A 16,568-nucleotide genomic window follows, 5' to 3' on the forward strand; every position below is an offset into this window, starting at 1 on the left:
TAATTAGCCGGTCAAGGGAGGTTAGAAGCAGCGTCACCGGGGATTGAGAGAATGAGAGCGAAGAAGACGAAGGAGGCAAGGCAAAACTCAATTCTTCAATAAATATCTTTTGGTTGCCATCCACATCCCTTTTAAAGGCTAACCAAAACAACTCAAAATGAACCTAAACAATACAATTTCGCCAACCGCGTTCGAACGCACCCGACCGCGTTCGAACGCACCGAGTTTATTCTTCTTTGGATTTGCGAACGTGATGCAGGCGTTCGAATGCGCAATCGAGCGTGCAATCGAATGCGCCTGTTTCCCACTTCTTTAGATTTGCGAACGTGATACAGACGTTCACAGTGCATTCGAACGGGGCGTTCGAACACACAATGCACACTCTCACAACCTATTCACAATCGCGTTCACAACCGCATTCGAACTCACTCCACCCGCGTTCGAACGCGACTTGCAGAAAATTTATTTTCTTAGAAATTAAACTTTAAAACAAGAAACAAAGACACTCCTAAATTGAATCTATGTTTGAGACGACATCGGTGAAGTCCGAATCGTATGATACTCCTCTCAAAGACGATGCAAAGGACCATAGTTGGGGCATATCAAGAAGAATTTGAGAGGATAAGTAGCCGATGCCAACCCCCATGGACAGATCAGCAACTTTGTAGCACTTTCATCTCCGAGCTGTAGGGAGATATACAAGCCGACGTGAGGGCTTTAAGGCCTAAAACCTTAAAGGAGGCCTAAAAAGATGTAGTGCTCATGGAAGACAAACATCGAGCCATGATGTTACACCTCAAACAGAACTAGACGAGCCAAGGAAGCCGCAATCCAGCTCAACCAACCATAGCGGCAGGAATGTTACCGGCATACCAAGAACCACTACTGCAATGGTGCCTCCTCGAGCACCCCTGAAGCCCTCCCAAGATGTGAAGTACGCAGCTAAAGGTTTGGGACGAGCACTCACACCTACTCAAGTGGAGGAATGAAGAGCCAAAGGCCTATGCTTTCGTTGTGATGAGATGTTTGTACCCAGACATCACTGTGTTAAACCGATAGGATCGGTGATGCTAATAGACGGATTGGAGGAGATAGAAGATGAGACTGCCGATGAAGATGAAGGTGTGGCTAGACAGCAAGGAGAAGTAGCTGAGGAGCACCCCATGGAAGACATGATAGCCGAAATCTCCCTCCACGCATATTCAGGGACAGCCACGCCAAAGACCTTGCGGGTGAACGGTGTAGTCAAGAAAACCACAGTGAGAATCTTGATCGACACCGGGTCCACCCACAACTTCATTGATAAGAGGCTCTTTAGGAAGATTGGGCTCGAGTCGGAACCCACGGAAGGGTTCGATATGACGATTGGAGATGACACTACATTGCGAGCAAATCTTATTTGTGGAGGTGTGGAATTGAGGGTGCAAGGCCAAACTTTCACATTGGATCTTTATCCATTGGTCTTGCAAGGTGCCGACATTGTCTTGGGGACTCAATGACTTTAAAGCTTGGGGCCCGCAATATTTGATTTTTCAAACCTCATACTTACATTTCGGAGGAATGGTCGAAGAGTGCTACTGGATAGAAACCAATTGCGGCAAGGGCCGACGTTGCAACCATTTTTTGGACTCCCATGTGCAGGGGGTCGAGCTCTACTATTGCAAATGACTATTGTTGAACCAGAACATCCACCATCAAGGAAAATACCCGCTAACATGCAAGAGCTGTTGTATGAATTTAAAGATCTCTTCGAGGAGCCCCGAGGACTGCCGTCGACCCGTCGACACGACCATCGCATCCAGATCATTCCAGGGGCTGAACTAGCAAATATTCTGTACTCGCATGTCCAGAAGGAGGAGATAAGCAAATTGGTGGTGGAAATGCTATAGCAACGGATTATTTAACTGAGTAGAAGTCTACTCATCGCCGGTATTGCTGGTTCGAAAGAAAAACGAGAGTTGGCAATTTTGCGTCGACCACCGAGCTTTGAATGCGATCACCGTCAAAGACCAGTACCCAATACTAGTGATCGAAGAGTTGCTGGATGAACTTACAGGGTCGACTTACTTCAGCAAACTTGACTTAAGAGTAGGGTACCATCAAATCCGTGTCGACCCGGAAGATGTGCACAAAATGGCATTTCGAACTCACGATGGCCACTATGGCTACCAAGTCATGCCATTTGGGCTCACCAATGCACCTGCTACCTTTCAAGGGCAGATAAATGACCTTTTTCGCCCGCTCTTGCATTAGTACGTTCTCATCTTCTTTGACGATATTCTAGTGTATAGCAGGAATTGGAGCGAGCACTTGCGGCATGTGCGTGAGGTGTTGAATATTTTGCGACAAAACTAGTTAAAAGTCAAGATGAGCAAGTGCCTATGGGGTGAGCCACGAGTGGAGTACTTGGGTCATATAATCTCAGCGAGAGGAGTGGAAGCCGATCCAAGCAAGATCAAAAATATGGTGGACTAACTGATTCCCACTAATCAGCGGGAATTGAGGGGATTCCTTGGGTTGACGGGGTACTGTCGGTGATTCATTGCCAACTATAGCAATATTGCTGCCCCGCTGACCTCCTTACTCAGAAAAGGAGGGTTTCAATGGACGAACAAGGCAACGGAGGCTTTTGAAGCATTGAAGACAGCTATGTCTACCGCACCGGTTTTGGCTCTATCGGATTTCAACAAGCCCTTCGTGGTGGAATGTGACGCTTCGAGTGAAGGCATTGGAGCTGTATTGATGCAAGAGGGCAAGCTCGTGGTTTATATGAGCAAGGCATTATCGAACCAGTCACGACAGCTATCCACCTACGAGCGCGAAATACTAACAATTCTACACGCTGTCACCAAATGGTGACCCTACTTGATTGGCCAACTATTTACTATCCGCACGGACCAGCGTAGCTTACCCTACTCCATGGAGCAACGTGTGCACACCCTAGCAAAACAACGGTAGGTCATGAAACTCCTTGGGTATGACTACAAGATAGTCTACAAAAAGGGGATCGAGAACTGAGAGGCCAATGCCCTTTCTCACCAATCGGACACGAGAGAGCTCGCATCCTTTTCAACACCAACCCTTCCTCTATTTTCAGATATATGGGGAACCAGTGCAGAGGATCAAGTCATGGAGGAGCTTGAGTCAGAGTTCAATGATCGCTTCCCTAATTCCACACCTTGAGGACAAGGATGTGGAAGTGTGGTGGACTTATACGATTCAGACTTCACCGATGTCATCTCGAGCATGGATACACTTTAGGGGTGTCTTTCTTTCTTTCTTTAGTGTTTAATTCATAGAGAAATAAGTTCTCTGTATGTCGCGTTCGAACGCAGGTGGAGTGCGTTCGAACGCGCTTCTGAACGCCTGCATTAGGTCCGCAAATACAGAGAGTGTGAAATGTGCGTTCGAACGTCGCATTCGAACGCGCCTGCGAACGCCTGCATCGCGTTCGCACATATAGAGAATGCAAAATGAACACGATCGGCAAAAATCTGCTATTTTAGGGTTAATAATTATCATGTTTTAATTGTTTGGTTAGCCTTTAAAGGTGTGGATGGCAACCATAGAATCATTATTGAATGAATTGAGTTTTGCCCTAACCTCCTTCATCTTCTTCTCTCTCATTCTCTCGTTCCTCGTCGTCGCCGCTTCTAGCCTCCCTCGACTGGACAATCACGCTAGACCCTTAGGGGCGACCCACTCCTCTCCTTTCTTCCAATCTATTTATCACTTTGCCCTAACCCCTTCCATCACCCATACACCTTCCACCACCACTTTTTCACCGGTGCTACCCCATTACCGCCGGTCTATCACCATCTATCATCACTTAGGATCTCATGCCTCCATCCACAGATCCAAAAGACTTCCTGACGTCGGGCTACTAATCGGACTATAGCTAGAGATCCCACTATCTGATTCGCCTAAATCTAAATTTATTGGAAAGCTCGTTTCCAGGGCTTCAACATATCAAAATTTCACGTCGATCCGACGGCTGCATCATTCGGGATCTATTTCCAAAGTTTCGTGTCAGATCTTGTCCAGATCTAAAAATTAGGAGAGATTGAAACTTAGCCTAAAGGGGAGATCATATCAAAAAACTATTTTGACATAGATTGGTCCTTAGGTTTAGATGAACTGTTTCTTCTTTCCTGGGGTGTAAGTGTTTGATCCCAACATTAAACGCCTACCTCATTCACATTTTTTTTCCTCTAAGGCCAGATTGATACATATATAATTGATTCAAATTATAGAAATTATTGTATTGAAATAGTTATACATGTAGTTTTTTATTCCATGTGTTTATATAAGTTAAATTTCAGGTTACATTGTATTGAAATAGTTATACATCAAGTATCACCTTCTCTGCTTAATCAGAACAGGAAGATGATTGAATAAATTTGTTTCTATATAATATGAAAACCAACTATTATTTGCAACATTTTGGAACAAAGAGTTTTCTTCTCCAGGCCTAAAGAGGTAGAACAGCATAAACTTGACGGTGAAATCTTTGTAAATATATGTTGCCTTTAGTTGCACAGATGCTTTAAGACACCTGGGATATGAATGTTATTGAAATAGTCCTCCCAATCAATCGACTTGGGATCAAAATCTAATAGCGGAATTTCTTCAGTGTTGTCCTTCATCATTGCCATCCATAATCTTCGTGAGTTAATGTCTTCAAAGCTTTCGTTAGAAAGAAAAGAAAAAAAAATTAATTTGATGTATCATTTGACTCGAAACCGACAATGATGAATGAAAAGCAAATGAAATAAATGAAAACATACCATCCTTTGAAGAAAGTGTAAGGTGCATAAAGCTCGGCCAGACGGACGATAAAGTTATACATTTGGCGGAGCTCATTACAACGATGTGAAATTGAACGACAGAGTATCAAATCCAGCAAGTGCAATACCTAATGATGAGAAATCGTTGACATAAGGTCCACTTACCATTAAATATGACAATTTAAATTGGTTATATATTGATGATTATAACTAACCTCTAATGGAAGTTTATATCTTAGGACCATATAGGTATGGAAACTTGCCAGATTCCTAAACATAGGAACTTTCCTTGTTTTGATGGTCTTTCCATCCTTTCCAGTGCGAGGGTGCTTAGAAAAGTATTGGTACACACAAAGTTGTAGGATTGAGAATGCCACAGGATTTCTCATTGAGGAGCTTATATGGTAGATGATTTCTGATTGGTTATTCAAATAAGCAGCCATGGCCACGATCATAGCATTCACTACCATATCTCCGGGGATCTGCATGTATGCATGAGTAATACAAGGTACCATAAACAAGTACAACAAACCGGTTGTAAAATGCATCAGCGAAGAGCTTATATAATTTAGATTGTTGAACGGGTGAAATAGAATTAAAAGTTTGCATGCTATTACTCTAAAAAGTTTCTGAAATTAGTATATAATCTTAGTTCTACAGACGAAATAATGATTAATCAAATATTGTGAGTTTTGTAAGGTTAATTATTCTTTGCTCCATCCTTTTGATGCAGGGAAACATCAAAGAAAATACAGAAAACTTTTAACTCATTGATTCTTACCGAAAAGAAGCTCTTCTGTAATCTATTGATGTTTATAAGGCAAATACTGGCTTAACATTTGAGAAATACAAAATTCGAAGGATTGAAAAGGAAAAAATCTCAAAAAAATTTTACTAATAAAATAAACTGAACTTAAGGCCACCCTTCCACCACAGGCCTGCAAGATTATATGTAAACTAATAAAAAATTCAAAATCTTAATTCGACAAAAGAATACTTTTTTTATTTATAGAGAGTTTACATAGACTCACAAAATCCTAGTTTAAGTTAAACTAATAACATTGGAACAAATTGAATAGAATGTTGAGTTATCAACAATTGATATAAAAAAAAACAAAACTTTTCTAAGATAGTAAAATCACTTATTTCAAGATCTAGATGATGTACTTTGGAAAAAAAGTTTAGGATCAGCTATAATTGACCATTTCTTTACTTGAGAGACCAAATTTTGTTCAATTCTAGACTCAACACAACTTGCTTTCCTTTTCAAGATAAAATTCTCTCTCCCTCTCTTTAAATAGGGATTGTTAAAGTATGCAAAAAAAATGAAACTACCATTCTCTATTAATTTAAGTTTTTAGAGTCAGCAAGTTAACATACTAGTAGAGGTTCTAAGTTTGAATATTGTTGGACTCTTTGTAATTTTAACATATAAAACCTCCACATATTTAAGTTGATTTCACTTCTCGGGCTTCTCTAAAATATATCTAGTACAAAATATAATAGAAGTCTACATATGTTTTGATTTCTAAAACATAGATAGTCATGTTAGTCTCTAAACAAGAGTTGCAGCACTAAAATTATGTCATTTGTAACTTACCACATCCATCGTCAACTTAGGATTTCCTAGGGAACATGTGAGTTTCCCCTTGGCATATCCAATAATAAAGCTATCAATTGTCCTACAAAACCAATCGCCTGATCATTAGAATGATAGTAACCGAAAAAAAAGAAAGAGATATATGGACATATATATATATATATATATATATATAGAGAGAGAGAGAGAGAGAGAGAGAGAGAGAGAGAGAGAGAGAGAGAGAGAGAGGGAATAAGGTGAAAACATTGGTTAAATATGATCAGGGTTAAGAATTTTTAGATTTGCAGCTGTAAATATTTACATTAAGACATGATCATTCTAGCAAATAAATCGAATGGCTTTACTATATTTCTAGTTTAACTTACCTTGTTTTCTCCATCCAACCAGGCAGGGGATCTTTGTAGATGCTTGTTATTATAGTTGGCCGAATAATTACGAGAGGGAGGTCTCCTCTCAGGTGCCCAAGCAACATCTCCCCCATCGCCTTTGTGAACACGTAGGTATTTGGCCAGCCAAAATGTCTAGCCCTACAATTCGAAGCCACCAAATGAGAGAGGATTATAACCTATTAACGACAAAGTCAATCCTTATGCTTAGTAATTTCTTCCATTAGTCTCTCTTACAATCAGCAACTTCTTCCTCCAAAGAAAACAAAAAGCAAAAAAAGAAGTTAATCAGAATAGAATGGAATGCAGGTTCTGCTACCGATTGACTGACGCAGGGAAGCGTCAATGAAAAGATAGGTATTATTTTTAATCCATTGATTCGTGCACGAATACTAGAAAAGAAGCTTTTCCTTAATCCATTGATTCTTATGAATAACACATCAAAGGCATTAATTTTAAGAAACGCAAACGTCAAAATATTAAGAAAGATCTTAGATTGTCATTGAGAAAATAAATTGATCTGATCTCCGGCTTTGGCTACAGCCCTATAAGACTATATATAGATTAACAAAAAGAAAAGTTCAAAAATCAAACCCGACAAAAAAGAACGTACTCTTCATTTATGGATTTTAATTAGTATAACATTTTTTTTTGTTCTTCAATTCTTAAATCGTCAATGCTTACTTTCCTATTCAAAGTAGAACTTATTTTTTGAATTACTAATATCTCTATAAGATTTGATTTCTAGTCTTAAATCGTTTCAATAGACCGAATTTATCTATTTTTTTTCCTCCTACATTATTATACGTCCATTTTGATTAATTGGTTTTGGAGAAACTTTCAAGGATCAGGAGCAGCTTCAAGTAGAAAGAGAGAATTAAGTGTCTAACCTCTTCATGCCTAGTTCTTTCATGGTTATCTTTTCAATCCTTTCTGTCGACTTGTCGGCTTGCAGTTCCTTCTTTCTTTCTTGAACGAAATTAATCTCTTCTTGGATGTCCAAATGAGAATTGCCGTTTAACGTTTCACCCATGCTAAACGGTTTCTCTGGGATTAGTCCTTCCATCTCTCCTGCTACATAAGCTGACGATGATAGAAATTTGCGATAAGTAATTGTAGTTTTTGAAGTAAGTTACATAGACATATAAACAAATGATAACTATATAAGTGATAGTAAACATCAGCAGGAGATCCTTTGCTCTTGTAAGCATAGTCGAGTGCCATATTTTTTTGAAGTTAATGATACTGTAGATCAAACCACTCCATGGTTGAGTTTGTATATGACTGTAACAAAGGTTTGCTTGCAATACATATCTACTGCTGATACTTACCAGTGGACACATGAAGGAGCATCTTGGCCTTACCGCATCTTTTTGCAAATTCCAACACATTTTTGGCTCCCAAGACATTCACATTCATAGCCACGTCATATCTGCAGACATTTATGTTTAATGTTTTAAGGTTTCTATCCACAACTTTTGCAATTATATGTAAATTATATTCCAATAAGAAATAGAGAGCATTAAGTTTTTCCTTGCTTTTTCTGGCATCTTAATTTTGTAAAAGAGGCCTAAGAACAAGTTAGACTTTATTTAACTTCTAGGTTTTGATTGTCTTTTTCTTTTTCTTTTACTGTGTAATGTACTATAGTTTATCCAAACTGGATTGCTTTCTCGAAAAATGAAATAACATAAAACAAAATAAAGTTAAATTTTTAACAATTAAGCAACCTGAGCCAATTACCTCTCATTAAAGCTGGTGGTTGCAGCTACATTGACAACAAAGTCAATATCCTTCCACAATTCTGTGAGAATAGAGTCCTCTATCCCCAAGTTCTCATGCACAATATCTCCTGCTACAGGAAAAACCTTTTCTTCGATAAATGAATGGAACCCTCTGCCATGCTTCTCTTCCAGAACTGTAAATAATTCCTTGCCTATCACCTGGAGAAACAGATAAGAAACGACAAAGATATTACATTGACTTGGAATTAATAGCAATGCATTCAAAGATAGGCATGTTCAGTCTATTTTGCAGTAAAAATTTAAATTGTCGGTAGGGCAACGGGAATGCTCAGTCTATTTTGCAGTTAAATCACAATTAACTCTTTATCTATACGTATGCATGTTAGGAAGTCACTTTTCTGTTCACTTTTATCCATATGACGTCTCTAGGCATACTAACGCGCCAACTTCTCTCTATCTCCTCCACTATTGGCCCTAAGAGGAATCTCCTTCTTAGCCGCCACCGATGAGTTCTTCCCGGCTTGACTAAACCATAGGACGCTAATCCACCTTTTTCTATATTCCTCAAGCTTCTTGATGCTTCTAGGTGCAGCCATGGTTGGCCAAGTGAGAGGCTTGTCTCCTTAATTGCTTCCTCGAGACACTCTGCTAGTTCTTTAATTGACCTCCACATATGCATATTGGAGAGGTCTCGGTAGCCTTCTCTGTGCAATTCTATCCACGCCATCATCTCATAGAAAGTACTAAAATTACTTTATTCTTAATGAGTTTCATGATAATCAAATTAATGCATGAAACTTTTTAAGTTGTACATTAGAGTGACTTCCACGTAAGTGACTATTAGGCGTGGATGCCTATTAATTAATACTAAATAAATCTTTGTTGTTTTACTAACTCATCTCTTCATAACGAGAAGCAGTGATGCATGAAGGATCTTATTATCCAAAAAGAGTACTAGCTAATTGAATTAATGACTACAAATACCTGACCCTAATAGCTAGCATTCGATGGTAATACAATATTAGAAACCATGGTTTGATATAGGAATCAACTTCCATTGGAATGTATTAGTAGACAATGAGTGAATGGATTTCTTGTGAGATAACATGAATTTCGAGTTTACGTTCAAGGTATCCGTAGATTAAGAGATTATCACAAAGGGTGAGCAAGAGCTAGAATTCATCCGAGACAAAGCAACAAGTTAACCTGCCAAATTAAACATAAGAATTCTTCCAGATGAACTAATCATCACAAGCTTAAGAGAAGGTGTATATAATTATATAGTAGAAGTAGTACCTCATTTTGAACACGCTGCTTGGCCGACGTTGCATCACTAGCTCTCACTAAGAGGAAGAGCTTCTTAACATCTGGTTGAGCCCTAAGTACCTTCTCCACAAATACTACATATACAACAACAAGAGGAGACAGTAATTCACGAATGTCTTCGTGCACTTTACAAGGAGAAGACGAACAACGTAGAACCATTTTTAAAAGATGTGTAATTGAGATGCATACTTTTGGCTAGAAAGCCAGTAGATCCAGTGATCAGGATGCACTTGTTCTTGAAATATCCTGCAATTCTATAAGTTTCCATAACTGTGAACCACGGAGACACAGGCAAAAGAGGTATGAGAGAGCAGAGGGAGTAGGGTTTCTCGAGTGTAGTTGGATGGCTTGAATATTTAAAGAGATCGAAGGAAGAGTTGGCAATTTCTCAGAGAAAAAGAAAAGAAAAAAAAGAGAGTTGGAGTACACGAAAGCTGCAGGTCTGCATTAGTACCACGACTTAAGTGCAGTGGTTAAAGACTTGTAAGAGGGACTGAATCCTCTGCAAACCCCCCAAATGCAGGAATATCATGCAGTCTTTGATCATCTGGTTACCGAATCATCCAGCAGTTAACTGATCGATTTAACAGCCAATCAAAGGTTGGCAATTACACCACTGAAGAAATTTATTCAGCCGTTCCTGCAAATGACCTTGAAGGATGCCAACTACAGATGTAAGTTTAGAATTTAATTTAACATCGTATCTAATTTATTTCTTTGAGAGGTAAAACATCAATGATGTCAAGCACGGAACATTTAAATTAGATCTGAATCGTAGATCGGCTTAGGAAACTTAGTGGGTCCAGAGTTGAACCATTCAAATATATATATACCATACTTTAGCATAAAATCACTTTATCTGGATATATTTCTTTTTCTCTGTATGAAATTTTGTTACACGTTCCTTGGTAGAATATATAGAGCATCAATAAATAGACATTTTCTTCTTTAGGGAACATATCTGCTAGATGTCAGAAGGTATATATGCTGGAAAACATGTTGCATGAAGATTTACTTTTGTATTAAATATTTCATGCGACTCGATAGTAGTACCTACAAGTTAGTAGATGAATGTAAGAAAAGTGAATACAACCACTGCACCGATACACGTTAATTAGGTCAGCTAGAATAATTGTTAGAGATTGATGGATCCATACATGTAGCCAAAATGGAATAGGTAAGGCATCAATTCATTGCAAGGGCCGGCAGCGAGGAAGCAACGTCAATCTACAGCGTCGCGTCAATAAGTTAACCATACATGTGGTTGCACGTCACACGTTTGTTTCGTTTTCTACAAGTAAAATGATCGTTCTTTACCTCGTCGAACTATATAAAAGACCTCGTCAAACTATATATATATAGTTTCCTCTTATGTATAATACTCTTTAAGCCCCTTTTGAAATAACTAAAATTCTTATTTCAGAATATAACCTCTTATTTCAGAATAATCGCTAAATATTAAAATAGTCATATTCTAGAATATAAACACTATTTATTAAAATTATATTTTATATCATATACTAACTCAATTATCAATTTTTTAACTACAATCTCTCTTAAAATATCTTATTATAATTTATCACTCATCTTTTATCTCTTTCAAATATTTTATTATAATTCATTACTCATCTCTTCTCTCTCTCAAACATCTTATGAACAACTTACCATAATTATCACCCATCTCTATTCTCTCTCTTCTCCTACCATATATATTTTTTTATACTAAATAAATAAATTTAATTTGAACAACATAAATATCAATAATTTAATATTTCATAAAGGTAAGCACATTTTAAAAGGTATTATTATTAAATATTATTTTAATTTTATATACTTAAATATAAATATAAATATTATAAAATTATTAATAATATAGTAATTAACCGAATAATAATTATTTTACATATTATCTTATTATTTAAATAATTTTTATCTGTATTAATAACATCAAAAATATAATATTAATGAACAAATATTTTATCAAATTAAATATTAACTCATGAATAAAATAATATATTTACTATTAAACTGTGTATTAACCTGACTAAATCATTCTTTTATGAAATGATAAAATAAGAAATATTGGAAAAATATAATATAATATTATTAAGAATCTCATATTTTAAGTTAAAATGAAACATATGAAACATTTTAATATTATTAATAATCTCATTTTGCAAAGATTATTAAAAAATATATGTTCCATGTAAAATAAAATTTTATTATTTTCAACTATAAAATATTTTACATAGAACTTTCGAAGGTTATTAAGATTGATCTACCTATTGAATCCTACTAAAATTTGGATATGTTGTCGTTCTTGAAAAGAGCTTTGCAACGAATCCAATATCTAAGAATTTGGATAGCTAAATCTCAAGATATCAGCCAACAGTAACCGAAGCTCAGGATGAATCCTAGCTTGTTAGCCCTTCAATGGCTAAATAGGTGCCAAGAGAACTCCTCTTTTAGAGTGAAGGGGGAGAAGTTACTGCAGAAGAGGGGGTTTAGGAGTTAGAGAAGGCCAACCAAGGACTTGGATGGTAGAACGAAGGGGTGGGAGAGGATGCTAATAGCTAGAGCAAAGAGGAGGGAAATAGGGGCAGCAATACCAATGCAATTATTAGATTTAACTCAAATTAGGGTTTCATCCACATATTTATGGAGACTCACTCTAGGCCGACTTTTGATCAGGACTTGATCAACCAACTCAACTCGACTAGCCCAAGTCAAACTCGGGTTCACCATGCATCTCATAACTCGACTAAAACAATTTATTGACTTGTCTATACTCAATTAACCAATTACAAGTTGAGTCCATCTTTAGTAGGTACTTGCGTTTATGGCTCAACTAACAGGGCAGTTGCCAAAAAGAAATGCAAGAAATCAAACTAGATTAATAGGCTCATCCCAATGAACCCAATGTGTCGCGAATGTATCCAATCCGACCAAGTCGTACCACTCCACCATGCTTCCGTCCACCTTGTCCTCAAGGTGTCCATGGTGGTTTCCAAACCTTCAATATTTGCCAAATTGTTCCCACCAACATTCTAGCCAAGTCCAAATATGCAAGACTTGTAGAGGAGGCCATGGCTCGGCCAACTATAGGATACTGTCCTTTAGATTGGTAAAGATAGGCAGCCACAACCATAGGATACTCGATCTTTCAAAGCTTCAATGTCCTCAATTGGTGGCTCAAATGGCGATTAGTGATGGTTGACGACCTCTTTGGGATTCCTAGCTGTCGATGTGGGCAGCAAGGTCTCCTTTGATGGTGATGTATACATCGATGGTCCTTCATCATGTTGTGGAGGTGATCTTGGTGCCGGTTCAGCCCCTATTGTCGTGGCTTGATTTGATTCAATAGGTGTGCTTGTTCTAGTTGACATGCTGCCTTGGTGGTTTATCCTGAGGGTGGTAAGGTCCGATATATGCCTTGGACATTATTGATTCATATCCGTGAGGGTTGCATTCATCTCCGTCATGAAAGCTATGGCTTGAGGTAGATCAGCTAGGTACTCCATGGGATCTCATAGACATAGTGGAGATGGCGATCTTGATGGAGCGGCGTGGTCCATCTCCATGGCTTGCTCCTCTACATGTGAATATTATCGAACTTGCCATAACACCATGGATCTCCTGGTGGTCCAAGGAAAGACCGCTCTGATACCAAATTGTTACGAACAGGCTTGATCCAATTCGTAATGGTTCTCAATAGAATTTTGTACGGAATTTTCAAACGTTGTTACAGTCAATCTAGCCATTGGATCCTATTAAAATTTAGATATCTTATCGCTCTTGAAGAGAACTTTCCAATGGATCCAAGATCTCAAGATTTGAATGACTAGATCTCGAGATATCGATCAAAAAGTAGCTAAAGGTCGAGATGAATGCTGGCTTGTTAGCTCTTCAATGGCTAGATAAGTGCCAAAAGAACTCTTTTAGAGTGAAGAGGGAGAGGTTACTACAGAAGAAAGGATTTAGGAGTTAGAGAAGGCGGACCAAGGACTTGGATGGTAGAAGGAAGAAGGTAGGAGAGGGCGCTAATGGCTAAAGGAAGAAGGAGGGAGATAGGGGCAGCAATACCAATGCAATTATCAAATTCAACTCAAATTAGGGTTGCCTCCTTTAGAGTGAGTCAAACTCGGGTTCACCATGCATCTTATGACTCGACTAAAATAATTTATTGACTAGTCTAGACTCAATTAACTAATTACAAGTTGAGTCCATATTTAGTAGGTACTTGCGTTTATGGCTCAACTAATAGGGCAATTGCTAAAAAAATGCAAGAAATTAAACTAAATAAATAGGCTCATCCCAATGAGCCCAATGCATCGCGAATGGATCCAACCCGATCAAGTCGTATTTAAAATATAATATTATTTAAATATTATAAAATATAATAATTAATAAAAATACTTTTTGACTATAAAATATGTAGGATTAAATGTAAGAAAAGATAAATATTAATAAAATAATATTTTATAAAATTAAAAGATATTTAAATTGCATAGCATTCCATATTTATTTCCCTAGCATTGTAATCAAGAATTACAATCTATCTCCATAGATTGCATATATAATACCCTAGCCTATCATTGCATAAGTAATTTTACGCATTACATACATAAATTATATTAGTTTATTTACCATCTATTCCATCAATCTACTTTAAACAAAATAGAATGGTATTTTAGAAATAGCTATTCCTAGAATAACACTCTCATTTTACTAATAATAAATTAGACTTTGTTATTCCTATTCTACTCTATTACAACAAAGCCTTATTTCTATAGCACCAAATATCACTAGATTGATGCTGCGTATATATATAAATTAAGAAAGCAAATGGTGTAAATTAAGGGTGACACACATCCGTCATCTAGAATATTTAGCTCAACAATCTAAAATATAATTAATCATACCTAACTGCAATATTGATAGGGAAAATGATATGATAAGGCGAATTATAAAGCAAGAATATTTCAAGTTAGCTACCCATACTGGATTGCTAGGACATGTAATAATACAAGCATTTAAATAATAACTAACTTATTAATATATTTATTAATTGATAGTATTACTTAGTAATTAACCAAGCTATTGTTAATTTTCGTTAGATGTACATTAGCTTGATTACTTTTAAGGACTATTATGTAATTGCCACCGAAAACATTCAAAATGTCATAGTTGCCACTACATTCTTTACAATATCAAAATTGCCATTATGATTAATTAATTTTTAACTTAATATTTCTAACGGATTATTATTAAAGTTAATAAATATATATAAATAACTAAAATACCCTCTTCTTCTTAAGTTTAGTGTGTAAAATTTATCAACAATTTTTCTCACATTAAATAAGATATATATCATTGTACTATGGTATTGGATATAATATTAGATAGCTTTTAAATTATTTTTAATCATTTATGCAAGGGCAAAATACTCTTTCTTGGATATAAATTGCATTTTAATCATGATTAATTAGATTTGTGTAGTTTAATGGCATTTTCAGAAGAGCAAAATAATTTTTGTGACAATCATGATATTTTAGAAAATGTAGTAGCAATTATAATATTTTAAAAGTTTTTGGAACTAATAATAGAAAGCCTTACGTTATGACTCATTGTTCTCCCTCGACTGTCGAGTCACCCCTCTTATTTGGGATCTCGACCACTTCATTCCCTTTGTCTATATCACTTAATCACATCCACCATCCACTCCACCCTTCACCACCACCATCACCCACGTTATTCCATATTTTCATCCCCGTTGTAGTTCAAATATGGGAAGAGTGTAAATACGAAAGTTGTAGATCAGAAACATATGGATCTAATATAATTGGTTTCATAATTCTCTGACTATAGGAGAATATTTGAAGAATATTTTCTCACGATTGCGCGGACTATTTTCTTTAATAACTATAGATTTTAAAGAAATTATTTCGTAGCCGATCTTTTGGTACGAGAACCCATCAATTTGGTATCAGAGCTCATCAATTTGGTATCAGAGCAGGCGAACCTCAGACCTCCATCAATAGTTGAAATAAGGAAGATGACATCAACAAGGAGACCTATGGAGAGCACATTGACAAGGGAAGACTCAATCCATGATGACCCTAATCTTGAGGGTGATTCCTTTGGAGTGACCACGGCAGGACCAAGTCAACCAACGTCCATGGGTGCGAATATAGACGAACTTAGGGGCATATTCCAAATATTGCTGCATAGAGTAGACACAGTTCAAAAGGATCACAATGAATTCAAAGAATATGTCGTGAACCGATTGAGTTCGTCATCTCCTCGACGATGATCAGAGTTTCAAGAAGGACCAGTGGTGGGACCACATCGAACCAATACCCCATAGGTTCAGGTGCGTCATATGAGTGCGCCATTGAGACGGGATGTGAGGAGTTTTGTCCGTGCTTGCGAAGTCTATCAAAGGGCTAAGGCAACAACATTGAAATCGGCCGGATTACTACAGCCTTTACCTATACCGGACCGTGTTTGGAAAGATATTTCTATGGATTTCATAGAGGGTCTTTTGATGGTATGTGATTATTCTGTTATCTTTGTGGTGGTTGACAAATTGAGCAAGTATGCGTACTTTTCGTCATTGTCATCCGTTTTTAGCCAAGTCGGTGGTTGAAATTTTTATTAGAGATGTTGCTCGATTAGATGGCATGCCACGCACGATTGTCTCAGATCATTATCATGTATTTAT

At 37.1% G+C, this 16,568-nt stretch overlaps 1 protein-coding gene across 2 annotated transcripts; it reads right to left on the reverse strand.

The window, feature by feature from the left end:
* Positions 1 to 4,259: 4,259 nt before the first annotated feature.
* On the reverse strand, positions 4,260 to 10,273 carry LOC140795632 (alcohol-forming fatty acyl-CoA reductase-like). Of its 2 annotated transcripts, none has more exons than XM_073148315.1 (10): positions 10,034 to 10,273; positions 9,815 to 9,918; positions 8,517 to 8,716; positions 8,105 to 8,205; positions 7,664 to 7,856; positions 6,753 to 6,914; positions 6,388 to 6,469; positions 5,003 to 5,269; positions 4,788 to 4,915; positions 4,260 to 4,686 (listed from the first exon to the last, which is right to left on the reverse strand). In XM_073148315.1, exons 1-10 carry the CDS (start codon positions 10,110 to 10,112, stop codon positions 4,530 to 4,532), a joined length of 1,473 nt encoding a protein of 490 aa, XP_073004416.1. In that variant the 5' UTR covers positions 10,113 to 10,273; the 3' UTR covers positions 4,260 to 4,529. The 2 variants fall into 2 exon arrangements, with proteins under 2 accessions (XP_073004416.1, XP_073004417.1); XM_073148316.1 differs by having other exon boundaries at positions 8,138 to 8,205; positions 10,034 to 10,187.
* Between the last annotated feature and the right edge of the window lie 6,295 nt (positions 10,274 to 16,568).

The sequence above is a fragment of the Typha latifolia genome, chromosome 9 (assembly GCF_019914945.1).
Source record: "Typha latifolia isolate L0001 chromosome 9, TyphaL0001v2, whole genome shotgun sequence".
NCBI lineage: Eukaryota > Viridiplantae > Streptophyta > Magnoliopsida > Poales > Typhaceae > Typha > Typha latifolia.

Excerpts from the sequence above, each read along its gene's own strand:
- LOC140795632 (XM_073148315.1), bottom strand. The coding sequence starts at position 10,112 with ATGGAAACTTATAGAATTGCAGGATATTTCAAGAACAAGTGCATCCTG. Across the intron at positions 6,470-6,752 it reads GGTTGGATGGAGAAAACAAG|GACAATTGATAGCTTTATTA; the intron begins GTAAGTTAAACT and ends TTGGTTTTGTAG. Across the intron at positions 4,916-5,002 it reads GATATAAACTTCCATTAGAG|GTATTGCACTTGCTGGATTT; the intron begins GTTAGTTATAAT and ends TCTCATCATTAG.